General features: G+C 44.3%; 1 protein-coding gene across 3 annotated transcripts; it reads right to left on the bottom strand.

Annotated features, from left to right (window-relative positions):
- Positions 1-38: 38 nt before the first annotated feature.
- Positions 39-27,937, bottom strand: usp24 (ubiquitin specific peptidase 24). 3 transcript variants are annotated; one of them, XM_017428817.3, is made up of 67 exons: positions 27,542-27,937; positions 24,818-24,986; positions 24,549-24,616; positions 23,728-23,871; positions 23,496-23,621; positions 23,120-23,155; positions 22,950-23,015; positions 22,052-22,117; positions 21,545-21,619; positions 21,084-21,242; positions 20,874-20,988; positions 20,690-20,793; positions 20,420-20,527; positions 20,219-20,314; positions 19,909-20,070; positions 18,079-18,171; positions 17,384-17,491; positions 17,149-17,298; positions 16,881-17,012; positions 16,164-16,275; positions 16,005-16,081; positions 15,777-15,917; positions 15,622-15,675; positions 15,402-15,535; positions 15,201-15,267; positions 14,953-15,063; positions 14,761-14,859; positions 14,460-14,633; positions 14,280-14,365; positions 13,980-14,088; positions 13,639-13,794; positions 13,418-13,515; positions 13,163-13,258; positions 12,445-12,667; positions 12,185-12,347; positions 11,870-12,031; positions 11,703-11,773; positions 11,453-11,613; positions 11,312-11,373; positions 10,972-11,163; positions 10,763-10,877; positions 10,514-10,658; positions 10,308-10,427; positions 10,085-10,210; positions 9,851-9,949; positions 9,672-9,754; positions 9,441-9,582; positions 9,235-9,354; positions 8,934-9,148; positions 7,515-7,639; positions 7,265-7,406; positions 6,908-7,058; positions 6,691-6,786; positions 6,364-6,467; positions 6,151-6,264; positions 5,329-5,536; positions 5,148-5,237; positions 4,912-5,014; positions 4,513-4,631; positions 4,303-4,416; positions 4,155-4,220; positions 4,006-4,072; positions 3,832-3,910; positions 3,661-3,736; positions 3,262-3,348; positions 3,016-3,126; positions 39-2,642 (listed from the first exon to the last, which is right to left on the bottom strand). In XM_017428817.3, the coding sequence occupies exons 1-67, from the start codon at positions 27,818-27,820 to the stop codon at positions 2,580-2,582; spliced, it is 7,884 nt and encodes a 2,627-aa protein (XP_017284306.1). In that variant the 5' UTR covers positions 27,821-27,937; the 3' UTR covers positions 39-2,579. The 3 variants fall into 3 exon arrangements, with proteins under 3 accessions (XP_017284306.1, XP_017284307.1, XP_017284308.1); XM_017428818.3 differs by having other exon boundaries at positions 15,420-15,535; positions 27,542-27,820; XM_017428819.3 differs by lacking the exon at positions 18,079-18,171 and having other exon boundaries at positions 27,542-27,820.
- Between the last annotated feature and the right edge of the window lie 51 nt (positions 27,938-27,988).

Here is a 27,988-nt window from a genome sequence, read left to right as displayed (position 1 = left end):
CTTGGGTGAAGGCATGAATGAAAACAATGTTTACAAAACGCTGTGCATTCCAGTTTATTTTATATCAAATTTTCCCTTAATCAAACTCTGATGTACAAATTAAAATTGACTTTCAACATGCATTACAGATTCCTGCGACGTCAGAAGTGAAATTTGAAAATCGAAGCACAGTAAAAACCCGTATAGATGCCAATCCCGACCCGCACGCTTACTCATTCCTCCCTGCATCCCAGAATTAAAAGATTGTTTTGAAGTCCCCCCTTCGCTGCCATCTTTAAGTCGTCGTGGAGACGTAAGAAGAGGGCCGAACCTGTGGGAGACTCTCGCCTCGATGCAGCTCGTGTGTCACTTGGCACGGACTGCATGCGGCCTCCCTCCTCGAAGCGCAGAATCAGCCACGGAGAGACAGCAAGTGCTAATGATGCCAAATCACACGCAAACAACACGGGGGGTTGATTTTCTTTCTTTCTTTTTTTTTTTTTTGTTTGTTTTGTTTTGTCTTCCCCCATCACACAGAAAAAAAAAAAACCTTTGCCACTTGCTGCCACACATGCAAATGTGCTGAAGAGCACGACGTGACATTCACAGCTAATGAAACGGAGCGGAAGAAGGAGTGAGGGGTGTGTGCATGGAAGGGCTAAAGTGGAGTCTTTCCTCTCCTCGGCGGACTGATTGCGAACTGACTTGAACAGAAGAGCAGGTTGCATGATTGCCTCGTATTGTAAACATTGACCTGTTAAAGCTGAGAGCTAAGCGGCTATGCTAGTTCAAGCTCATGTCTTTGAAAAACGTGAAAGTGTGGTTTCCTTCACAGCTATGGCGAGTGAATCAAGAGTGAAAAGAAGCAGCATTTTACCATCACTGAAACCCTGTCGCCTCAACCCTGCTCGGCTGAGGACACCCCACCCTCCCACCTCGAGACAGTTACATTCACAGAATCCTTTGTCGCGGCACGCAGAGGATTTTCCCTGTATTAGTTTGCGGGGTGATGGGGGATGTACGAGCCCTGTTGCACTCCTGCAGGTGGACGATACGACCGCAGGAAAACTCTGGTTTGGTGTTACAAGTGGAGCACACGCTTGACGGCACCCCCACTGATGATGGGACGATACAGCGTCAAGAATAGGGGGGGTCCGGTCGGGGTGAGATCGGGAGATTAAGGCACTTTAAGACTCCCGACGATTTGGGGTAGGGATGATGGTAACATGGGTGTTTCTCCCCGGTGAGAACTCGAGCTACATTTGGGTTTAGCTTCCCCAGTGTGTGTGTGTGTGTAAAAAGGCAAGACCAAAGCACAAAAGGCAAAACAAAAAAGAAACCCGATCCAGCAGAGGTAAAGTGAAGTGAGGAGGACGTGTGAGATGTACACAAGAGCGAACAGAATGAGCGACACGCGCTTGCATGTGTTTCTTTTCATGTTTCAAATGTGTATTACAGAGTGTTAGTCTTTGTGAGAGTGTGTGTAACCTTGGCACCTAAAAATAAAACATGCTTCTGAGCTTCTCCTTAATCGGCACTGATGGCCTGCCTACGCTGATCTGTGAGCTTCGAGATCAGGTTTTCTTGCATAAGGCCTGAAGTCCCTAAAGATCATTTTAAGGATTAAATCCATCCAGAATCAAAAAAAAAAAAAAAATCAAATAAAAGCGACGAGAAGAATAAAACCCAGCACACGAGGCTCCCTGTCAGCAGAAAGAAAAAAAGCAGAGGGAGGCTGCTGACCTTGGCACTGCTAGTTTGAGATTCGCTGAGGGCCACGGATCTGTCCTGGTTCTGGGACAGACCCTGTCCCCGTTCCTGTGTCCCTGTGGCTACGGGTCAAAGGTCCAGTCACAGGCAGAGTGGCTCGCTGTCGTGCGACTGCGTTAAGTGGCACTGCAAACAGAAGTTGATAAAAGGAAGAAGAGGACACGAGTGCCAAGTGGCTCTGGAGGAACCGCCCCGTGCTGCTGTACATCACAATAGCCTAAAGTGCATACTTAACCCCACCCCGCCCCCTCCCCAAGTGCTCGCGTGTGGAGGTGTTTCTGTACAAACGCACACGTCTAAGTTCCTCTAGAGCAGCTAACGTTACCTCCTTCGATTTGCATGGCTGTGGAGAAAAACACAAGAGGTTTTAAAATATTATCTTACACTGAAAATTACACCTATGGAACAAATCTTAATTACAATATGAATATGTTTATGCAAATACATTGGCAAATATGAGCAGATATTCGTTAAAACACCACCCGGACCCATCCTCCACCTTGGTGTCGTTCCAAGTGAACGAGTGAATCGAAGCATGAACTGAAGTCGTCCGCGACTCGTGGAAAGTTATTTGCTCATCCCACCCCAATCAACTTCGTTGCCCTTAATGATAATGCGTCTCCATCGTCGCCTTGGCTGCTCTGAAAGGAAGTTATTCTTGATTTATTCATAGCTCCTTCGTTGCCGTAGCGACCGAGAGAAAGTGTTCTGATTGGCTTCCTGTGGAGTCCTAAGTGTCCTGACCAATCAGAGGCAAAGTGCAGCCCTTTCAGCCGGCTGCCTGGACCTGCGCTGACTCTCCGTTGGACGGTTCCCGCCAGCTGGAGGAGTTAGGAGTCGACGTCTTCTAGATCGCTCTTTGAATCGCCGAGCATCATGGGAGACTCCGACCCCTGTGGAGGAAAAAAAAAAAAGAAGTCCAGTTTTAAGAACAGAATCTAGGTCTTTAAGTAAAGCATTCCGGACGTGACGGGAGGATTATGATTTCAACACAACACGCTCATTGTTTCCAATGCTCTGCCAGAAAAACTGACGATCCTGTGTAGGCACGCTGACGAGCACAGCAAGAGTCAGAAGCTTTAAATCCACTGCTAATAACAACCGTAGGTGGTAACAAACTGCCTTCAAAGCTTTCCGCAGAAGCCAGCGAGATTATGCGTTTTGCTCCATTGTTCTTCTTTTGGCTGTGCGAGCTGCTGGAACAGCTTGAATCATTTCAGAGCCCCGCTGTTCGAAGCCGCTCGCAGGCTCGCTGTGAGCAGCTACCTGTCGGAGGCTGCGGTCTGCGTTTTCATTCGCCGGGCTGCCGTCGGAGCCGTTGCTGCTGCCAGACTGCTCCTTCTCATTTAACAGTGCTGTGGCATAGGCCAGGGTATCCTGCAGATGGTAAAACACACACACACACACGCAGATACACAGGGGTCAGCCTGACTCTGAGCAGGACAGAGAAACCAAGGAAAAGTGGAAATTCATGAGCTGATCTCCTGCTGGTGGGAAGAACCTTTTACACACCTGTGCAGAAATGGTGCGCTGGAAGGTTTTATTGGTGGATGTCTCATTGGAGACGTTGCTCTGTGGAGTCCAGTAATGTTCAGTCATCTGAGGGCAGAGATAATACAATTCACTGTAAGATGAATAAAAGTATTTTCTTCTCCAAGTCTCTAGAGAAAAAAAAAAAAAAGCTGCTTTAATGAAAAGCTAAGCCTGGGCACACTATTGTTAAAAAAAACATATATATATATATATATATATATATATATATATATATATATATATATATGTTTATGATTACATGTATTTAACAGCATTTAAATCAAAAGGGTCCAGGGTTTTAATGCGTGCAAAAACAAATAGAAAAGTCAATAGAAAGTGGTGGTTCTGATGTGTGTAATCATGAAGTATGTTACTCGCCTTTTTCTGCAGCCACTGAACAGCCCAGCTCCAGTGACCGGACAAGTCTTTGAAATAATCTTTGGCTGGAGGACATCTGAGGATAAAACGTAGAAAACACTTAACAAGTGATACAACACAGAAAGAGATCCACCCGTATATCTCTGACCCCTGACCCGGAGCTTCACTCACTTCTGAGCCAACGTGACGAGGAACTTTACACACTGGTAGCAGCGCCTGCTGTCCACGTTGTTGCTCTGATGCATCAAAGCTGCAATGAGAAGTCATTATATTAACTGAGCAAAAAGGAAAAAAAAAAGAAGCTTTAAGGGTTTCTCTTAATGACACTTTAAACTGAGGACGTACCTAACAGGCCTTTCTCTGACTCAAAGGCGTATTTGAGTCTCTGGGACTGTAGAGGGTCTTCCACTACCTGAGATTAAAGATTTATAGAAAAGATAATAACTATAAAGGTTATATGGTTATGATGTGATAGGACGAAGAAAGTGACTCACGAGAAGCTCCTGCAGCATCTGAAACACGTTCTTCAGCTCATGAGGTGGAGCCGTCTCCAGCTGACTCTGTGACACAAAGATTTCAGAGCATTCTTTAGAAAACCGTCGTCGTGTGCGATGCCCGGGAGGTGTTCTCAAGCTTTCTTACTTTGAGCAACTGCAGCACTCCCAGGGAGAAGACCTCGTTACAGTAGGAGCAGTAGGTCACCATCTCTATCAGCAGAGACAAAGGTCCCGACAGCTCACGCATGGCAAACATCACCTGCTCACAAAGACAGAGAGAATGTCAGCGAACGTCGACGCCTTTTAAAATCCAATCCAAAAAGCTAAAACAGCAAAACGCTGGTCTGTGTGTTACCTCGAGCAGATAGGGCTGTCCCTCGGGGGTGAAGAGCGATACAAGAATGTCTCCGTGGAGAGGGAGGAGAGGTGTGGACGACAGGACGGTGCTCATGTGCAACTTGATTCCTGCTGGATCTATGAAGGAAGGAAGGAAACTGAATCAAATTAAAGGCCTAGTACTGCTTAAAGAAATGCATATCGTGAGATTTCATGTGTTGGGGATGACTGTCAGCTACTGCCACAATGAGAGCTTCATTAAAATTTGTCAAATGGCTCATGGGATATGTTGGTAAGAGACAAGCACACAAACTCAGACAACAACAACATTGTTCGTCTTTGCCTTTCGACGATGGCCAATAACTAATAGCTTGACATTTAGAGGAGCGTGTGCGAGCTAAAAGCAGGAGTGACTCACCTAGCGTCTGCTGGGAGCTGAGGTCAGAGTGCAGAGTGATGAGGGCCAGGGTGCTGTGGAGGTGGAGAAACTCCCGAGCCTGAGCCGGACTCCACCTTCGATTCTGAAATAAAAGGGGGAAAAAAAAAAGTCACTTTTTAAAACCTACATACCGACTCAAACAATCCCATACACCATGGGTTTAAATTAAAACACCCTATTTTACATTTTTCAAAGTGTAAATTAAGCAGTTATACCTGGTTGTTCTGCCTATTGGGCCCCAGGAGGAAGATGAGCATCCGACGATAGGCCGAATGTTTTAACAACAGCTGACAAGAACTGCAACCCTGAGAGCGAAGAACAACCCACACAAAGCTCAGGGACTCTCTTCACTGTCGCTTAATTCAACATTTTTCTCTGTGCTGTTCTGTGATTTACCCTCTGAGCAAAGTTACTAAAGAGGCTGAAGTACTGCGCGCAGTTTTTCACATTTTCGGGAACGTCTTTGTCCAACAAGGAGAGCAGAGCGTCGGTCAAGCTGTCCAGTCCCGGGTCTCCGAAGTGCAGCGCGCTCTCCAGGGTTTTCTCCAGGACGGACGCGACCACCGTCCTCACCTCTCGTACACTGCACTCCAACAGGCAAACCCTGGGATGGAGAGAACATTCTGATCAACATTTTTAGGTTAAAGAGGAAGAACAACCCTGAAACAGAGAGCAAATCCCCCCCCCCCCCTTTTATTTTTTTGTTGTACTGCTGTGCTCGAGACACACAGCAGAGTTTGGCCCTTCGTGTTTCCTTTCCGTGAGAAGAAACATGTAATATGTGGTGTGAAAAAGGGGGCTGGAGATTTAGTGTTGCACAAAACGCCTGATGTTCAACAACCAATCATGTCTGAGGATAAACCGATCACCCCACCATTAAACGCAGAGCAGCGCAAGCCAACACAAGTCTCTAAAAACACCCATACTTCAAAAACTATCCTCTGGCTCTGAATGTTTACATTCCAGAGACTGGCCCACTGTTTCAGCCAATCAGCATCAAACGAGCGACTTACACGGACACACGTGTTTTTAATACTCCAAATATACTCCAGGGACACAGTGTTGAAGCAATTAAATCCTGTTATAAAGCACCAACAACATCAGGCTTAGAGTCAAGCTCAAGCATGTGTATTTATTAGAGAGAAAACTCAATTCTGTGATCAAATATTGAACAAAAAAAAAAAAAAAGAAGTCATTAGCAGATGAATAAATTCCGACCTGATGATTTCACGTCCCTCTGGTCCCACCAGGTAGTGCACCATCCACTGGCATGCCTCACTGCTCTTCGACAGCAGCACCTCCACGGCTGCCATCCACTCCTCTGTGTCCACCCTGCAGGGGCGACATGAAAAAAAACCCCAAAATAAATATAGATAACGTGCTCCTCGGGAAGCACGGGGTAACGCTCTGCCCGTGTGTTTATTTAGCTACCTGAGTTTCTTTTTGGTGTGCAGGAAGGTGTGGAAGAGGAAGTGAACAGCCAGTTGGAGGCTTTCTTTGGCCATGGGCTGGTAGTCTGGATGCTTCAGTTTAGTCTGTAAAAAAGGATTTTAAATACATGTTGTGTATATGAGCTAATATCACATGGAAATGTATGAATAACTCAATTCTGGGAAAATAAAATCTAAGGAGATCTCCTAAAAAGCTGATGAAAATTACATTATATTGTGAAATCTCTTATATATGAGTGCAGCTTAATATTACTTCACATCTCTAGTTTGTTTATCTGTGAAATAAGAAAGCCCATCGGACACATACTGCGTTGACTGAAGCCAGGGAGAGGATGAAGCTGAAGTAGTCGCTGTTGTAAACGTCTCTGTTCCTCATGAACCTCAGATTCTCGTCTCTCACCATCTGAGCAATGAAAACGGGAGGTTATCTTCCTCTAAAGAGTTGAAATCATCTCACCACCGCGACAAACAAAGAGTCTATATTTGCTGAAAGACAGACACGGGGAGCTTGGCGTTAAGTTTACCTGATAAATACTGGCGGGCATCTTCTCTACAAAGAGACCCTTCTTCTCCCCTTTGCGCACCAGACGGGTGAGAAGGGTCAGGCGGTCGTTGTTGGCTCTTGGCGGTCGAGGAGAGGACTGGGGGGAGACATCAGGAGAGGAAGGGGCAGACCTGGGAAACACAACACAAATGTTTGCTTGCAGGTGATGCACTGAGGCTCATCCCTAAAACGTTTTTTTGCAACCAGTGTCTGTAAAATCTCATGGTTTGTTAAACAACTTTACTTTGCAGACTGCTGCAGAAGTAAGGGAAAAGTTGACTGAGGCATTACAAACAATGCAATGAGTGTTTACATGACAGATTCAAACTTGACTCACAGTGTCAGATCCTCAGCTTCCTGCCTCATGATGCTGACTCTGCTTTTCTTTGGCAGGGCAGGAGAGTTCTGATCGCTAATCTTCTGATAAAACAGCATGTAGGCATTCCAGTACCTCCTCCGCACGTCAGGGTATGGGTTGGCTGCGCGTGCACACACCCACCCCAAAAAAACACCCAAGTTTATTCACTGATGCTCTCGCAAGACGTTTGCTGTGATGCACAGATAGAAAGCAAAAACCAGTTACTTACACTGGTCATAAACTTTGGGGCGGTACTCTCCACCAAAACACTCGTACTCCAGAGTCTCGTCGTTCATGTCGAATTCCTCCACCACGTTGTCGTTGAACTTGTACCAACGTCCACGGCCGCTCCCACTACAAGGCAAACCACAGAAGAAGAAGAGAAAAAGAAAGAAAAAATAGGGAAGGTATTGTGAAAAATTAAAAATTAACATAAATAAATTGGAAAAACAAAACTAATCTTTGCCAATAGTGAATGTAAAGATTTTCTTAAAGTGACAGCTCAGAGCGTTTAAAGTGGAGTTCTCTGGAAGGTTTATGTACAGTTATCATCTTACCTGTTGTAGACAACTCTTGAAACGACCTCAGTTTGGAGAAACAGAGTTTAATTGTGACCAGATTGATGAGCTAACAGCTAGTCTGGGACCAAAGTGAAATACCGACATCTTAAAACTCTAATTTCAGAGATTTTATGGCAGCTCACGCAAATATTATTTTATAAACCTTTGAACCACATTCAGTGTCAGAATATACTGAAAGAAATATTATTATATTCCAGTAAGACATGCCCCAGGCTGCACCCAAAGTGCTACAACTCAGTGCTGCTGCTATTTGCGCTCGCAGATAACCACAAAAACCTACGTATAAAACCGTGTAATGCAAAACTGACAGCAAGTAAACGTAAACTTATTTTTGCAAGAAACGCTATGATGTTTTTGAAATTGAAGCCAGCAAAGGTCCACTTGAACTATTCTTATCCTAATAATCTGATCAGAATTACACTATTTCTCCAAAGGGAGAGCAGTCAAAGAGCTGTCTACTACAGGTAAGATAATTGTTCTTCCACACATCAAATGGTGTTTTGAAATATAACGGTAGGTGCATTGCAACTCTCTAAAATCATATTTCTTGAAACATCTATATTTAAATGCATTACGTGTGATGTACTTTCCTTCCACTAAGAGAAAATGTCATCTAAAAGGTATAATTACACCCTGAATCAAGTTGACATGAAGAAACCCGAGTAAGAAGCAGTTGCAGAAAGTACCTCGTCACCTGTAAAAAGGTCGACAAGTGATCCTAAACAAAGATGTGATTTAGTGCCGAGTGCAGACTCCTGAGGTTTCTTTATGTTGAAGAACTACAACTGATGAGCATTCCTATTTTTCAGAGCCAAACATCTGGAGACGCTTACAAACGAAACCAGTTTCCATAAACGCTGATGCTGCATTCAGGGGCCCTAAGGAGGACTTCTTAATTCTGTTTGGAAAATTTATGTGCTCCAATTATCACCGATTTTCAGCTTATTATGTACAGCAAAAACAAGAGAAGGTCAGTTTACGGAGAACATTTGCAGCATGTAGCGCCAATGAGGAAACGGAGAGAATTATTTCTAAAATTAGGGAAAGCGAAAGGTGCATTCTCTCACCGTCTGTCTTTGATGAAGGAGTAGTAGTGTCCGGCATGTGCCTGACCACTGTGCACCACCACGCCCACCAATTCATAGTTCTCTGAAATGGTCACTTTCTTCCTGGGCGATCCTCCTGAGGTCCCATCTCCTCTTCCCTCGCCGACCTCTCCGCTGCAGTCCTGACGAGCCATTCCGGACACGGTGTAGGGCTCCATGTTCAGCACCCAGGGGAACTGTTCAACGAAAAGATTTTAAATTCATGTCAAGGACTTGCAGCGGAAGAGGAATACAATCGCAGGATACAAATTTTTCTCCGTACCCTGATCTGCTCGTCATATTTGATGGATCGTCCACTTTCCCAGTCGAATCCGAAGCGCATGAGGTGGATACAGAGCACACTGGGCAGGGATTTGATGCATGTCCTCTTCACTGTAGTTCTCTGTACAGATAACACATAAACACAAACTTTAAGTATAAATTATGCCAAGAGTAACCAAGCTAAAGCATTCGAGGCAGTATACAGACCTTCTCCTTGCATTTCTCACAGTAGTAAGCGTTGCTGCCCTCTAGCACCTCTCCTCTGACAAACTGGTCCAAAGAGATCTCTAAACTCTGACAAGACGTCACTCCAAGGTTCAACGCCATGAACGTTTCTTCCCGCTCATATCTGCGACAGAACCACCCCGCCCCACATCGTCAAACATGGAGAACCAAAACAGGGTCAGCACCTGGTAACGTGAGAGGACGGGGACTCGCCTGTGTGGGCAGTCTTTGCAAATCTTCTGGTCGGAGAAAATTCCCTGAAATGTGTTTTTGAAGATTTGCTCTCGACCCATTTTCTGGAAAGGAGAAAATTAACAAGTTCTTCAGAACCGAAACATTAAGCTGACTGCTGGTTCTGTGCCGTTTTCTTTGGGCTAAGTTGTAAGCTATACCTTGAGGTGTTCGTCAAGTTGGTCCACCAGGCTGGTAAAGAACTCATAGGCATCCTGCTGCTCTCTGACATACAGCTCCTTGTTCCACATCTTGAAGATCTGCAACAGATTTGCATATAAATGATATATAACAGTTATGGACCCCGTTAACAACACATAATTCTGCTTCTGATACATGCAGAAGCAGGAAACACTCCTCAGTTGTATCCATACTAGATGTAGACAGTCTGTTACCTTCCAAAAGTTCTCTGGCACATAGTACTGCAGTTTACTCTCCATCAAGTGGCCAAACAAAGACTGAACCTGGTAGAAGACGCTTTCTTCAGGCTGGTCGGTGTCATCCTCAATCGATAGGAAAGCCTTAAACAAAATAAAAAAAAAACGTAGTCACCATTTGAATCAAGGTCTGCACTCAAACAGCAGATTTCTTTTGATGAAAAGTTAGAAATCTGTGTACCTCAGGGAGGCCAGGCTGCATATAAAGCTGCTGGAACACAGCGTTCATGTAACACGTGGCTCCACCGTTCTTTAGTCCTACGAAACCTGACACCGACCGGCTCTCCACAGGCGGTAAATACTGACGACAGACACAGGTGTTTATATGTAAAATTCTGAAAACAGTACAGAACTAAGATACAAATACAAATCTGATAAATGCCTCACATCAAACTCCTTGGAGAGGGACGGATCCGACTGGTGGTGCATGGACAGCAGCTCTCTGGTGATGAGGCGCAGGTTGGAGAGCGAGCTGTCTGCCAGCATCACCAGAACCTCGTAGGCTGCCAGCCTGCTGCTGGCTGTGCTGCACCTGACCACACGTCAGATTTATTTACTTCTGCTGCCAGCTCTAACTAGAAACATACAGAGCTTTGTCTTCACAAACATTCAAATGAGCCTAAATGAGTCGCTTACTTGGGGTGGAAGTCGTGGCTGGGGGCTGGAGAAGGCGTAGGGTTGGAACTGTTGATGATGATACGAGAGGCTCGAAACAGGAAGTCATCCAACAACTGCTGGATGAGTGACGGACCTGGGTTGCACAACACCACATGATAACACTGTCGTTATTAAAGCTCCAAACTGGGCTGCGGGTGAGCAACATGTCCGCTTGTGTTCGCTCTCACCAAGATGTTCTTTCTCATTGCCGCAGAGCGAGAGCAAAGTCTTGATGAGTCTGAGATGTCCCGCCAGCAGGATGTTATCTGCCTCGCTGGTCTCCATCTCAGAGCTCCAGCTGGGCTCAAAGTTGTCGAGCCAGGAGATCTCATCCTCCAGCATGGTGGCAGCGCTCACTTTTAACGCCTCCATCTCTGATGCTGGAGCAGATCGGACATGAGGCACAAATAATCAGAAACTGCTATAAATGGATCTTTATTTGCCAGAATGGAAGACATCCTTTGTATTACAAGTATTCTTATGTCCGATTAAACGTTTCACACGTAAGGAGTAACAAGTGTGGCTTACTTGTTAGGTCGTCCAGAAGCTGGCATCTTAGATCAAAATACTCTGTGCACTGAGACAATAACCTGAAAAAAAATAAAAACCTTAACACAAGATGTCTGAAAGGTTTTACACCAGCCCATTTTGTCTTTCTTGCTTCAGTACCTCTGGTTGACGCCTCTCATGACAGATGTGGGGCTCCAGAGTGGCAGCTGGGCAGTGAGGATGACTGAAAGGAGGAACAAGTTGGGTTTCTGGACTTCGGGGAAGGCAGAGGTGTCAGACTGGCTCAGAGTGTACAGCTGATCACAAGCCACACGGCGGATCTGGGGAGGGGAAAAAGAAACGGGAAAGATCACTCGTGCGAGTCCAGTGAAATGTTCACAGCTCACAGTTTGCTCAGAGTGCGGTTTACCTCTGCACTGGGAGACCCCAGCAGAATATCAATAATGAAGTCATTGACGGAGGGAAGGGAGTAAAATGAAGCTGTCGAGGGAAACAAAGCAGAAGGTGTTAAATCTGTGGGAGAATGCACGCAGGAATGGATTGCAAAACGTGTCAGCGCTCTTGCAGCGGTCTTACCCAGCTGCTGACAGCGCAGCTGCAGACAGGTGACCAGCAGAGACAAAGCCTCGCGGGCGATGATGGCATCTTTGGTGGAGACATGTTGCTGTCGGACACATATCCCTGCATGCAAGGCTGTTGCCGGGGTCTCTCCCTCACTGCTGGAGCTGCAGTTACTTCCTGCAGAACATTTGTTTCACAAAATAATTAACAAGATAACTGCCATGATTGTGGAAACACTTGAGCCATAAGAACAAATTCTGCTTATAGTAACCACATGATGAGCTATTAAACAGACCAAAACTGAGAAGTTAAGTGTTTTTTCTGTCTTACCAGTACTGCTGACTCTGGTGCGGACTCCCTGTGGCAGAAGTGAACTATGGGTCTCTCTGATTGGCTGTGGGCTGCCAACCAGATCCAGTCGTCCTGCTGCAGCCGCCCAAGTCAGACGCATGAAACAGGCTACAGTGGAGGTGAAGTCGTTTACCTCCATGGTCTAGAAAAGAGACAGCAAATAATACAGAATATTTCTCAGTGCGGCAACAAAATCAATCTGAGTGATGAACAAACAGCTGATTTATCACAGAAAGTACCTGGATGGCAACACGAGCAGCAGGAATAATCTCCTCGACTCGGATGGATGAGCGCTCGGACAGAGACATCTGTCTGCAGGAGGACTTCTCTGGGGTTCCACAGAGGGACAGCTGCCGACCTGTCCGCCCCGCGTTACGAAAAGGCCGGGAAGACAATGCATCGCCGTCCCTGATGATGTCATCATCCAGCACCGAAGGCATGCTCTGACCGACGAGGAGGAATCTGCAAACATGGATTATTTAGCATGGAAATCCAGATTGCATGTGAAATGTAATACCCAAACCCATGGGACTTTGGTCATTTTTCCACATAAACACAGGAAAAAACAAAAAAAAGCCATGGAATTTAAGGTCCAGACTTTTGCTACATTTCTCCTTTTCCGCACGCTTTTTACAGTGAGAGATTTTCCGAGACAATTTTCACAGCTGGGAATACACCAGAGTGAAGCCAAAATGACAATAAAAGATTTTTTGTGTATACATGACATTGACAAGCAAGTTGAAAGCAGCACATAGACTAAATAGAAAACAGCAGAAACAACTAACATCACATTTCCTACATAAACATTTTCAAGAGCAATAAATCCTCTACTCATCCAATATCTCACTCTGTTATTGTTAAGAGCTGTTACTGGGTTTTCCCATACTAAAACATAATCTGAAACACCTAGAAAACGTAATGCATGTGTGAAAATGGCTTTTGATCCATGTCTTGCACCTGGCTAACTGAAGGCAGATTGAGTAGACTCCTTGTCTGGTCTCGTAGTCCACTTCGGACGGGATGGAATCTCTCTGCATAACATTCACCACCAGGCTGCAGAAAAGGTTGGCAGGACCAAAATAAAAATACTGTAAGGCTTTTTAAACAGCAAATGGTGTATGTGTCCTGATTTACAATGATGCTGGACTAAAATGCATATATTACACAAAAAAATAGATTTTGACAGTTCTTTCTCTCTGGGAGTGTTTTTACCTCAGGCCTCCTGCTTTGAGGAAATTCTCGCAGAAAGACTTGCTGCTTGTTTTTGCCATCTCGTCATCCGATGTTGGCATGAGCTTTGAACTCAATACCTAACACACAGAAGGAACGAAGAAGAAGGGGAAAAAAAGCAGATGTGAAGACAGTAATCTTCTTTAATGTTTGAGCACAGACGTGAAATGGTTGCTCAAGTTTGTGTTGAAATGCATGCACACCTCAAGGTTGTACAGCACTCTAAACGTAGACATGCCAGGGGCAGATGATTTAAAGAGAGACTCCAGGATGGATGCAGCACTGGGCTGATGCTGCTGCTTGGGAGTTACGGATGGAGAACGAGAGCCTGCACCCTGACCGAGGGTGAAGAGCGTCTTCTGCAGAAAAGAGTCACAGAAATCAGCTGAAATGGCAAACTGTGTGCTAAAAAACCCCTCATTTTTTAATATAACACAGCTCTTAAATGTTTTTGAAGGCCCATGTTTAAGACAGAAGCTTTCAGAAAGGGGAGAGCTTTAATAGTCAGTCAGTGGTTGATATGACGGTGACACTTTCAAGGTACCTGGTGGCTCCAGACGCTGGATTCTTTGGGGACAAAGTTGTCGAGAGCATCTTGCACTTCGGGATCTGTTGGTATCAGCAGCAGCAGCTTCCTCACACGAAGGGTGATTCTATTGGTTAGCAGAATTATAAAAAGAAGGAAGTTAAAGCTTAAATATTTATGTCAAACTATCTTTTATATTACATATTTAGAAAACAGTTTTTTTTTAAGAAAGCAAAAGGGTTTGATACAGAAAGATGGCATCACAAGAAATCAAGATGGTTCTTCATGGTGAATGCAATATAAAGAGTACCATCTCACCTGGGCTCATCTAAGTTAGCCAGCTGGTAAAGCATCTCAAACACATTGCACACCAAAGCCATCACCACCCCAGGCAGGGACTTCTCCTGAACACAGAGAAACATGGCCACAGTGCATCAGAACTAAAGCTGGCCTGGGCGCCCTGTGAGTTGAATGCACATTCACGACTTCAGGTAATACCTGCTCCAAGGCGTAGGCGGAGTTGAAGATGGCAGAGCTGGAACTGCTGGAGGCGGAGGCCGAGGACTCAGAGCTGCCGGAAGGAGTGCCAGTGCCTGAGCTCTTTACTGTCAGGCTCTGCTCATCGCTGAAGCCGAGCTGGGAGAGCAGCTTCTGGTCCCGATTCATAGTCAACTAACAGGAAGTGAAGAGTTAGAGAGAGAGCAATTTGCAGCGAATGTCCAAACAACATACAGTTCAGAAACTGTCTTACCCGAGCATCTAGTAAAACAGAAAGAGGACCACAGTCAGTAACACTTACCACACTATCATTAGCAAAAATCTGGACATTATCCACTGGACAGCTCAAATGCTCTGATATCTTCCACCGGATACTTCCGACAGTCTCATTACTGTGGGTCTGCAGGACACACAACACACACAGTCAGAGGAGAGGGGCAGTTCCTCTGCAGATGTCAACTAAGCACAAAACGCTGCTGGAAACCTGAATTACCTCGAGAGCAAACGTGTCTTTGGTTGACTCATAGGTGATGTGAAGGGTGACGGGGTGTCCATTGAACGAGGCCCCATGAGGTAGAATAGTGCGAGGAAATGAGTACATGTCCTGCACAGAAGCACAAAAAACATCAACAGTTTTATTCTCAGGAAAAAGATCTGACTAATGATACTAAAAATATGTCGCATAAATATTATCTGTGACCACTTGAGGCCTACGTATTCTTCACATTTGCTGTCAAGTACCTCTATAGTGATGACGTAGCGCTCAGCCAGTAACAGCAGTCTTTCAATTATCACCAGCTTTGTGGATCTAGAAATCAATCCATAAAACTTTCGGTAAGATTTCAGGTTGAATTGATTCTTAAAACTGTTATGAGAAACAAAATAATAAATAATTTGAGAAAAAAATATAATTATAATAAAGTTCAGTAAGTCTGTTCTTACCCAAACCCCCCTCTGTACCTGGATGGTGATTGTACAGATGTGGCCACAGTTGGCATGGCAGTAGCTGTCAGCATCTTGGTTGCCTTGGTAACGGCGTGCGTTAAAGTGGGCCCGCCAAGGGCCGAGCTCGCAGCCTGAGACAGGGGGAACAGAAATGAGCTGCTGCGGGTGGATTTTTTTTGGCGAATCGGCACAATCGGAGCAAAAATCAAATGCGTACCTCTAGGCGCTTGTAACAATCAGCTATGAACTTCTTGTGCAAAGAGACAGAATCCTGTAAGGAGGTAAAAACATCCGTGCGTGATTTTAAGTTATTAAATAAGCCCCAGTCATTTAAACAAGTTAATTCATGCATGCCCACACATATAAACAGACCTTCTTCATTTTTGGATTGAGGTTGGTGTAGCTGTATGTGATTATAAGCTGGATTGCCTCGTTGGCTATCTCTTCATCAGGGGTTTCCATGGCGATGCGCCAAATAAAATCCATCCCTGCCAGGTCAAGACGCTCCACACACTAAGCACAGCATACGATACGTTTAACGTAAATGCAAAAAGTGCTTTATATGAACAACAGTGACACAGAAACTGAGAGAGGACTGACCAGCTGAGTTCCCTGGCGCTTCAGACGATGGTCGCACAGATTGACATTCTCGAAGAAAGTCTTGAACAAACTGAAACCTGAGGCACATATTAAACACGTTACCTGCTATCTTCTGAACTGTTAGGGTAAAAACACACACGCACATATAAAAGCTCTCACCATTCATGGTGATCTCATAAGGCTCCAGTTTTAAGATTTTCTCCTTAAAGAGCTGCTGCTGGACATCGCTCTCCAGGTCATGTTGTCCTTTGGTGAACCACTCAAAACACATCTAAATACACAAAAACATCGGATGATCACGTCCAACTACAGCAACATTTCAGTTCATAACTTATGAACTATTTGCAAGTTTACAGAAAGCAGCTGCAGCAGACACTAATTTGAACAAAAGAAATAATTAACAAGGCAACCACTGGGGGTCGCACTGAGCAACTCAGCTCAAAACAGAAAAAGCTGAAAATGAATGAAATGAATGTTTCTCATTCACATATATCAATCAATACATTACAGTTTTTTATGCAGCAGATAGCACTTTGCATCAGTGTTGTAACATAAAATTATGTTACCTGAACAAAATGAAATCATTAGTTTTGCCTCTGATAATTCAAGAGAAAACCTTAATAATCTCTTCATGGAGAAGTACTTTTTCCAGTCACACCATTATCTTACTTCTAACCACTACTCTATTTCATTTAATGTTGTTAATGTTATAATATTATAATATATAATATATATTAATATTTAATGTTGTTCGCTCGGCCCCTAGCTGCATTCCACCAGGGCTGTTATTTAGAAAAATAAAAAATAAATAAAAAAGGTGTCTGCAGTGACAAACGGCCAAGGACAAGGTTTCATTTGCATCAAGTGTCTTCATACCTCACGGTCAAGTTCACAAATGTCCGGCCCGGACACCAGACACTCCCAGAGCTCCTTGGCTCTGTTCCAGACCAGGTAGAGGCTAGCCTCTTGGAGGAAGAACGCCAGGAAGCGCAGGTGGCTGTCCAGATACTGCATACAGAGCCAAGGAGACATGCTGTCAGCTCAGGAAAAATAGGTTTTACTTGTTTAATAACAAACTTCATTATTAAGTAGTTTGAGCTGCAAAATCATACCTTCAAAGCCGATCAAGCAAACATGAACTAACCTCCTGGTAGGTGTATCTCCCATCTACCAGAGTTGAGCCGGAGAGGCCATTATTGCCCGAAGCCGTCACGGCGAGTCGGTGGCAGCACACGAGAGATCCTGTGATCAGCTTGATGATCTCAAAGTTCTTCTTCAAGTCCTGGATGATGCTCTGTGGCGAAGCAGGAGACAAGTTACCGTAACGTCGCAGTTCAGAGAGCAGCCTCTTTGAGACGCTCTGTGAGTGTTTGCGGTACCTTGTCCTGTTTCTGGTAGGTCTGTTTGATAAAAGACCGAGTGATTTCGTGCAGCTGTCGGAGAGCGGGGACAACCCAGACCGCCTGAGGAATGCTCTGCTGAGAGGCCTGTCAAAACACAAAACAGGTAATATTTGTGGAATTACAATAAGAACAAAAAACACATCCACTGAAAGGCAAATTTCTATGATGAGCCTTTTAAGTCAGTTTATGACAAGGCTTCGAATCACAGGCTCAACATTTTTGAAGTAAGAGCTGTGAGAAAACAAAACAAAACCAAGTCAGAGCCAGGGATATAGAGCACCGAGGATCAAATGAACCTCTTTAAATGTTAAAGCGATTCATCAATCATGTGCTTCTTTTGGATATCCGTGGTTCTGAGCACTTCCACCAAAGCTGACCACCTTATTGGGCTGCTAAATCACTCATCAGAAAGCTCTCACCCAGATCAGATCAACCAGCAAGGTGTAATCACGAGGAAGAGCCAAAACCTTTTTAGTTAGGCAAGCAAAAGATTAGCACACACCTGGTTCGATTACCTCATGTTGCAACCATCTGTGAAATTATCAATCTGTGACCAAAGAGACCCCTTTGTGGTTGAACCCTCCTCCGTGATTGAATGGCAGGCAGGAAGCAGCGAGATCAGACGCACATCGGTCAACAGAAATACAAATTGTATGAGACTACTCTCTTACTTTAGCCAAAGAGTTAGATTTCTTCTTGCCCCAAGTGCCAATATGAAATGAGGTTTGAATGTTGCTGCCTTTATTGTCCTCCTGAGTGTGAGTCTAGAGACATACAATTGAATTGAAGGGGGAAACGTGCACACATCTGTGTTTACACCCAATAACATGAGAGGCTTGTGAAGCTGGCACGTGTGTTTTGCTTATAACATGTGGCTGTTTACTGTCTTATGATGGCAAATGTGACACAGTTAAAATCATGACTGTACACACAGTCTACTGATAATAACTACGCTCCATGCACAACTGAGAGCCGAAAGAAAAAAAAAGAAGCAAAATAAAGCATGCATTTCTCCAATCTACACCATTCTACCTACATCAATTAGCCATAACATTATGACCACTGACGTGTAGTGAAAAATGATTGATTCTGCGTGAGGGTTTTAGGAACTGACATCGTGATGACCACATGTGGGTCTTAGCATCTTCTGTGGGACGCTCCTGTTTCTGCAGTGACCAGCAACTACCAAAAGTGATTAGGGGAAGGAAAACAGGCGATCCGGCAACAGAGTCATGGGTGGTCAAGGCTCACTGGTGCATGTAGCGAAGGCTCAAATTGCTGAAAAGGGTTCTGATTGAAAGGTGTCAGAATCCACAGTGAAAGGCAGCTTTGTTGTAGCTGCAAAAGCGGTCAGGGTGCTAATCCATGTCCGCCCCTGAACTTCTACAATGAAGCACCAGAACTAACCACAGAGAAAATCAAGAATACAGCCTTCAGGGGTTTACGTTTTCTTTATGCATCACGAGGAGGACCAGGTTTGTGTACATTGTTTAACTGAAAAAATAAAATAAAATAAAGTTAGTCCAGTGGAGGCAATGTTCTGCTGGAAAACCTCAGGTCCTGCCAGCTACGCTGTTGTTGCCATGACATACAATCAAGCAAAAAAAAAAAACAAAAAAAAAAACACTGCCCACACCCCTTCAAGGTACCAGTATTCCTTAATGGCAGTGGCTTTTATCAGCAGGATAATGGACCCCAAAACACTAAATAAATGATTCAAGATCAGTTCAAGTGAGACCACCATAAATTTGTTTTCAAGATCTCAGATTGACTGAGCAACTGTGCTGGGCTCACAAGTAAGGGACGCTTTATTTCGCACTTTAAGGGACTTTAATGATTTACTGTTGACGGCTCGATGCCAGAAACAGCAGCAAATTGTCAGAGCTCTAATAAACTCCATGCTTTAAAGGTTCGGGGCTTTTTTAGCAACAAAAGATGCACAAAAGGAGGTCATAATGCTATGGCTAGTCAGTGTATATTTTACATGCAGTCTACTACATACAAATCACTTAAAACACAGTTTACCAGAACTGTTTTTTTAATTCTAGATAGAGTATTTACATCATTTTCTTGGCAGGCTTCATCTATTTAATATTTTTTTTTATATCTCAATGTTGAAATGTAATGTAGGTGTAACCTTATAAATTAAAGGAAATATTCAAATAAAACTGAATTTGGGGACTTTTCAGATCAATTTAGGTATTTATTATTGTACAACTGTTAGCATATATAGCTTTTTTTTCCCTAAAATTAACTCCTGCTAGATTACACTACTTTGAGAAAAATGAACCCACAGCAGAATAACTCGTCTTATCGAGGCACACTGATGAAGTTAAGCTAAAGTTGAAGGGTAATAATGTGAAACCAGCATGTAAGCGTTAACTTTAGATGTGTTCCCTCTGTCTTCGCTTTCCCTACGCTGCGAGTGTATCTGTGTGTAAACTAGGTAAAGATGACAGCACGCACGTACAGACTACAAGACTGTCACTCATCTGTCTCACCTTCTTAATGTCCTCAATACATTTAATGATGTAACTGCGTTTCACAGTCTCCTTGACAGCGTAGGCGTCGCTCAGAATCCCCAGGTGTTCCTCCAGCGCCTGCTGAACGAGACTGGTCGGCAGGGTGGGGAGGTGGGCCAGGTCCCACAGCACCTCCAGCACCTAAACAGTCAAACACAAAATGCTCTCCTTTTAGGGACTTAGAGAATTATTTGTTTTTCCATGTAAATGTAAAGAATTTGTTGTTTATATTTAAAAAAAAAAAAACAGATTTCAGTTCATAATGAAACAGCAAACACACCCAACGTACCTTCCCCGTTGTAGTTTCAGAGCGAGCTTCCCGGCCTATCCTCCCGATCAGACTGAGCAGCTTTTGCCTGACGCGATCGCTCTCCACCTCCCAGCTCTGAAAAAAACAAACAAAAAACACCCCACCCCAAACGAATTCTTTAAAAATGCACGCTTAAAGAACACTTTTCTGTTTAAAACGTCTAATCGATCAAAACGTCACCTTTTGAATGAGGACGAAGAGGTGGGTGAGCTGGTCAAAGTTGAATTTCACAGCAGCAGCAGCAATAATTGTATGAATGTTTTCTATCACAGTTGATGATTGGCCCGCCTGAAAAAGCCACACAAAAATCAATATGTCCACTTGGTGCCTACAGCTCTATCATTTATCACCCTTTTAGACATATTTGCACATAAAAACAACGATCTGTGTACAGATTTTTAGAGTTATAAGTGGATTAAAAAGCTAAAGATGATTAAAGAAAGCCTGTACCTGTATTCTCCAGATCTTGGTGAGTTCATCCAGTGACAGTTTACTCCCCAGCAGCTCAATGATTCCCTTAATCCTTTCACAGTACTGAGCCTGATCAATGTTACCTACAACACAAAGTATTTTATGTCTCACACAAGCATTATCAAACTGAAACGCCCCCAAAAATTACCACTTCATTTCTTACCTTCTAGCGCTATTGACAGGACCGAGTTCTCCACGAGCCAGTCGAGCAGTTTATCCGTATCGATGGCGTTTTTCACCGTTTTTGACACTGTGCTCTCTTCTATTAGTTTGGTCACCTGGCGGGAAAACGGACTCGTTTAATAAAGACCTGGCACCAGCGCACGAGTGGAAAAGAAACGGGGACACTTCAGAAGCCCACAAAAAAGCTGACCTCTTTGAGGGAGTTCATCTTGGTGGAGAAGTGGGGAGTTTTGAGCATTCGCAGCAGCGTGTCGAGCCGCAGGTCATCCACGACAGCGACCAGCTCCCTCTGGAACCTCATACACAGCAGCTTGATGGCCGACAGCAGGTCTGGGATACTCACTAGACGCTGGGGTTGAAGGACAGTCGACTAATTTATAACATCTTTGTGTCACAATTACGCTAATTTATTGCAGCATGAGCCTCATTTGTGGTACTTGACACTGTTTGTTGCCACTGTAGGCTTCCTGAAAGGCTCTGTAATTACAGTTCTTGGTATGATTTGTCTCTTGAGCAGTCACCAAGTGTAAAGTCTTCTCCTGCTATGGCATCTCTGAACATGCAGTTGTTTTTACTGTACTTTCTTCATAGTTATGTGACTTTTTCAATAAAAAAAAACAATCTGGAAAGGGGGCTAAATTGAAACTCTACCTTATCTTTAAGGTCCTTTTCCTCCAGGTTCTGCACATAGGTGATGGTCTTGTGTATGACCGGATCAAGCATGGGCTAGAGAAACAAACAAACAAACAAAAAAAACCGAACAACAACATGAAACTTTGCTCGGTCCTGTGTGTGTGGGGGGAACGGCCACTGAAGCAAAAATTGTAAGAGGATATGTCAAATAAAAATAGAACAGAAATCAGAATGGGGCACAAGGGTCATGTTAAGAAACACAGCTGAGCCGTCAAACTTCTGAACAAAACTGAATGAAACAGCAAAGTGACCATGCAGGCACAAAAACACTCTTAAAAACAGTGATAAGAATCAAAACTCAGGATCTTAAGCTACCAGTGTGTGTCTATACTCTTATGTCTACCCATGTAAACTTAGGGAATACTTTTGGGTTTGACTCAAACGTAACAGTTAAAAGTTTGAGGTTAGGAAATGTGAGTTGTGAGTGTCCTTGCCATAAAAACACGAGTGCGACTGTTGGCTCACCTGGACGAGGCTGAAGTTTAAGTACTCGGCACAGACACCAAGAGGCTGGACCATGGCTGATACACACTGTGGAAGCAGATGGAAAAAGACGGACAAAAATGACACGCATAACACAAACCAAAAACAGAAAATGTCACTTTTCACCTACAGGCTGCGGTCATCATAAAAATAAACCACATCTAATGGCAGACAACAGTACAATTGTCAGTTAACAAAAAACAAAACAGCCATGTCTTTTCTTCTTCATCATATTTCTGTGATCAGCTCCTTCTCCTCCACCATGCACTCAGTAACCCTAACCCTCCAACTTGACTTCCTGCTCAGAGCTGACAAATTAATGAGTAATCTCTGGGAGCGAGGCAGAGAAAAGGAGCTTCCTTTCCATCAGTTTTTCTCCTTTCGTTTCCAATCTCTGCCATGTTTCGGTTAGGTACCTAACAGCTGACCGCTGAGCTCTCACTGCTACCAAAAAGTGTTACATTATCCTGCGATGACTTGTTGCCTTCCTAATATGCTAATGATTTGAGAGAGAGCATGTGTGCAGTGATTCAATAGCTATGTGCCGCTGCAGTTCCGGCCAGGTTTAACTGAAGGAAGCATCAGAACAAGGATGCCTCTGAACACATAAAACAACAGAGCATTTGAAACCGTCACACACCAGGAGGATGCCAGAGTGTGTTTGGGAGTGTTACTGAGAGGCAGGGTGTGGGTAAAAAGAGACACATTCAGCATCCTGCAGCTGAAAGCAGTGGGGGTAAACATGTTGACCTTTTGCCTGCATAGGCTGCATCAAAGCCTGTCAACAGTGCCTCTCCATCCATGACAGGAACAGCAACCATTTCAAATGATCCGTCAAGACGAATGACAAAAAGCAAGAAACACGCAGGCTTCTCCTTACAGCAATCTCGATGTCCTCCGAGTTGAGTTTAGCCTGGATGGCAGTGAATCCTCCCAGCTCTCCAAACTTCATCACAAAAAAGAGAAAAAACACAAAAATCGAGCAAGTGAGGCGACGCTGATAGGATATGTTTATAGGCGTGTGCAGTAAATATCAAATTCATTACTCACTCGATTAACCAAATCAACGAGCCAACCATGAGGCTCCTGAAACAGAAAATAAATCATGTCTTCAGCAGATTTATTCAACAATGACAGCGCAAATTCTCACGGACGCAAGTTTTTTCCGACAGCTGCTGCGTGTCGGTCACGCGTGTTTTCATGAGGCCAGCAGCTCTGTCACACAGTGCTGAGGATGAAAAACTCGCTCACTTGCTCGTGAACTTCATTGTGAACCATAAACAACAACTAATAAGGAAGCGGGTATATAAATACACGTGCGGCTCTACATATTTGCAAGCGTGCCTGGCTGAACTGGCACACGGACAATACGGCAGCAGCACTTTGCGGTAAACGATGAGCCCAAGATTAAAAGGGCGTCCCTTACTTTCTGATGGGTGTTGCTAGGAGAGACAGCAAACATGTTGGCCTCGTCTCCAAAAACTTCAGCCCAGTTCCTCTGGCATGCTTTCATCCGATTCTTAAAATGGTACTCATTATCAGGGTTTAGGGCCTGTTCACAATCACAAAAGCACAGCGTAGTTCGATGAAATTGCCATTTGCGGTAAAACTAAACCTAAACCTTTAACGAACCAATGTAATGATAACGAACTACACACCATGGTCAGGACTCCCATCAGGTTTACAGGCACGGGGTCCTGCTTCACCCTCTCTGCAACCAGCTCCACCAGCAACATGAGCATGTTGTAGATGCCCTCGTGGATCTCCGTGCCCCACTTGTGCACGGCGCTGCTGGTCAACAGCTGAGACAGACACGAAGAGAGTCGGGTTATGTTTTCAAATCCACTCTAGGGTTAATACACATTTCGAAATTCCATTTAAAACTATTTTCTGCATCAAAACACATAAATTTACTGCAAACATTTGCGCAGTGATCTGCCCGTCTTAAAACAAGAGTTCATCAATACAAAGTAATAAATAAACTACAACAATCCAAACCTATGACTAATTATTTTAGTGACCTTTTCTCTTCAGTATTTCTTTTACTTATATAAAAAAATGGATGTGGAAGGATGTTTTTAAGATTAAAATTGCCATGTTTTCATTGGTTTTACAATGCATCTTGGAAGGACAAACAGTTTCCTATGACTGTAAGAACTGTCTGATGTTTTTTTTTCTAAAAAATACTGCTCATTTTGTTTCAAACTTTGGGAAAATATTACTTGTAAAAGTTGTTTTGTCCAGTCAAAATCTTGGCTATGTTATTATGTCTGCCTGTCATAAACAATACATGTGGATTTTTTTTGTTGTTTAATTTAATTTTGATCTCTTGGACAGTGCAATAGGGAGCAGTGTCTAGAAACACATTCTTATTTTTATTTTTTCTATACTCATCCACAGTTTGAAAGACACAAAAATCTGATGCCAGACTTTTCAAGACTTTGTAGAAACTGCATCACTCTGTTTCTTTATCGTTCACCTTTTTAAAGGCCTCCGGCATGCAGCGATCCATGAACCGTTTGCAGTTCTCATCGGCATCAGCGAGACCTGACCAAAAGAGAGATGATGAATTCACATATCCACCTCGAATCGAAACTTGGAAAAGGCGTTTGGCTGTCGCGTGTGGAGCCATGTGACGAAGTGTCCACAATGACAACATGTGCAAACCACTCGGTGATCCGTCCCGCCCACGTGACGGCACAGATTTTGTTTGGGATCTTCAAAACAAACAAAGCCACGGGATCTTACCGTGCCGAGCGAGGCAGGTGGAGGCGATGAGACACTTGCCCAAGGACTCCTCTCTCTTGTACGGTATGGACCAGTGGTCAGTGAAGACTCGACTCTCCAGCTCGTAAAGGTTGGTGGTGGGAAACTCCATGCTGCCTCCCGAGCAGTTCCCATTTTCATCATTGCTCCGCTGTAACAGGCAGACGTGATAAATTTATTACTGACAGTAACGCACAAGGTGACTTTATTCCACTCGGCTTTTCCTGCTGTTTTACGTCACTGTGGCTGTCCTCTGTGCAGGGCTGGGATAACACTAATGGCCTCTGGTAATGATAATGTGAAACAGGACGTCGTTTGAATCCTCTCCTCCCTCTGCGGGTGCAGCAGCAGCAGGAAGAGTGTGTCCCCTCCACTGCCATCTGCCCTTGGTTTCTGCATAAATCCCATGCCTTTTACAAATACTTGACCACCGATTGGCTCTAAAGGGTTGACATCTGTAACGCTGAGCGTGAGAACAAGAGCAGAGTTTACCGAACACCCCACTGCATGACATGACATGCACGACGCCACCGCCGTTTCCAGCTGCTGCGACTCAGCAAATAAAAGAAGGGAGGTTAAAATTAAAGTTATACAAAATTAACTTTCACATCCTCTGTATTTCTGCGTCGGCTGCCGTAAGAAATAAGAATGAGAAGTTGCAGCAAGGCCGAGTCTGGGTGAAAGCAGCAACGGACAAATGATTATTGAATTATTTACCTCATAAAGTTGCTTACATGTTCATGACGCCTGTATATTCAAGCTTAAACTGCAGCGCTCCCTCCTCTGAAGCAGCGGCACATTACAGCAAACATATTTAAGCATGTCTGACAGCAATCAACGATGTACAGTAAGTTTGCACTGTAACTGTGCTACTGAATGAAACTGCTTTGGTTTGAAAAGCCCCCCAGAATAATATCTAAATACATTATAAATGAGCAAAACTATTACTGTCCATTGTGCCTGTGGGCACTACAGGGATTAAATATTAACGCAGAACAACAAAGTTAGGTCAAGTCTCGCCACTTGGAGTACATATCCACCACATATTAGATTATGATTAATGTATTCAGAGCATGCTTTCCTGTGCTGACCGCTGATACGCGTGTGATACAAGGTGATACACTGGGCATTAGGTCTATCAAGAGGAAGACAGGAGCAGAGAGGAGAGGGGCGAAAAAAGCAGTGGGAGAAGCATCATATTTCATCTCTTCCCTTTCTAAGAAAATTAGATATGACAGGCAGATGGATGAGAGGTAGGAAAGTGGGAAGGCGGATGAGCTAATATAGACGTTAGAAAAACAGGATAGAAGAAAATCTAAAAACGATTTGAATACCTAGCACAGAAACTCCCTGATATTGGGACAGAATCAGTGTCAAAGCTGGAACGCTTCAAGAGTGCCAAGATTTAAAAGCATGTCACGAAGGTGCAGCGTGCACGTGTGTGTGGGGCTGAGCTGGATGACTGCGTAACTCTGCACCGCTCTGTTACTGTGGGCTTGAGACCCCCCTGGGAACCCCTGCAGAAACCCCCAACATACCGGTGAGTCTGGGAGACTGCAGGGCTATATTTAGGAACACAACACGGATCACAAACCAACACCGGGCGTCTTAAACATAAATACAGAAAACACAGAAGGAGAAAAAGAGAAATACAACATGTTAACCTCTGTGTTATTGCACAAACTGAATGCTTGGTTGCATGTAACCTTAGGAGGAAATTACTGCAGCTGATTTCCTGGTCTTTGCACATAAAACATGTTTTAAAGATTTAAATGAAGGTCAAACTTGCAGCTGCATATGCATTATATGACTGTAATAGCCTACTCTGAAGAAAATGACCAACAGGAAGTGGCTACAGGTTCATTTGAGCCCATTCTCTTCAGCTATAATCACATAAACTCCATCCCAATCAAAGGGACATAACAAGAACTTGAATAATCTAGGACATCTAGGAAGCTAAAAGATCACTGACTTTGAAAACAAGTATTGATTTTGGCGAGAGCAGCAGAGTTTTTGACAGAGCAACAGGTTTGAGGTCAAGCTGCTAAAGATAAGCACAGAGCCTCTAGATCTGCTCCAGGAGCCCGTCCAAGCTGCCCAAACTATATACTATATAAACAAGAACTAATGAGAGGCCGGCTCAGTTTAGAGCTTCTGGACCACATAAATAAACCTGACTGAGAGAAGTCAGGAACTAGTTGGTTAGAAATCTCGGAAACAAGACAACTCCATAATGGTAACTAGCCCAACAATGGACATCACCTGCAACGAGCCAGATAACAGGAATTAGGTTAATAAATAAACATAACAACGATAAATCAGAGTTTCCTTCGTAATATCTGCCATAGTAATCCACCAGTGGTGCTTCTGAGCTCCCACTACCGGTACGAGCTACAGGCGCGAGTCACTCTCCACTAACCTAGCTAGCCGGGTTAGCATCTAAGTTTAAAATAGCCTGTGAGGTCCATTATTTAGGCACTTAAGCTTACTGTTTAGGAGTCATTTTCGTATCAGTATGAAGCAGTGACTTTGTCTAGTAAGACAGGAGAATATTCAACATCTGGCTCTGACAGCTCACGTTAGGCTGCTGCATGTAGCCCTGTGACTGAAGCTAAGTTTTTGCTAGTTAAATGGGCGAGCCCAGTCTGTGTTGCAAGTTGAAAGTATTATTTCCCCCTCTGCTCCTGCCGAAAGGCACGTTCTTACCTCGCTATCCACCACATCGTGGTATGCCGGAGGGGGATCAAACCCGCTCGTCCCAGTCCGCCCGCTGCTCTCCCCGTCTCCACTCGAGCCCAAGCCGGAGGAAGGCCCACTCTCCATCGGCTCGTATCCGTACCCGAGTCCAGGGCTTTCGTTCGTCAGGAGCGCCACTGCCTCGTTGATGTCATTCTTAGCCAGCCGGAGCGCTTTTCGAATCACGTCAGGATCTGGGAAACCCATGCAGAGGAGCGTCGTTATGTGCTGCTCCTCTTCGGTCTCCATTTTCGGGGTGTCTGCGTCTCTCAGACTAGTAGTAACGGGGTGTTCGGCGCAGCCCTGTAGCTGTGCACGCCGCCATGTTTACAGTCCGCCGCCGCAGCTAGCCGGTCACGATTTGCTGCTCCCAGAACAGCGCCTACACTGGTGTTGTGGCGAAGTCTGAAACCTGTG

Source organism: Kryptolebias marmoratus, linkage group LG24, assembly GCF_001649575.2.
Source record: "Kryptolebias marmoratus isolate JLee-2015 linkage group LG24, ASM164957v2, whole genome shotgun sequence".
Classification (NCBI taxonomy): Eukaryota; Metazoa; Chordata; class Actinopteri; order Cyprinodontiformes; family Rivulidae; genus Kryptolebias; species Kryptolebias marmoratus.
This window is presented reverse-complemented; position numbering and strand designations above follow the sequence as displayed.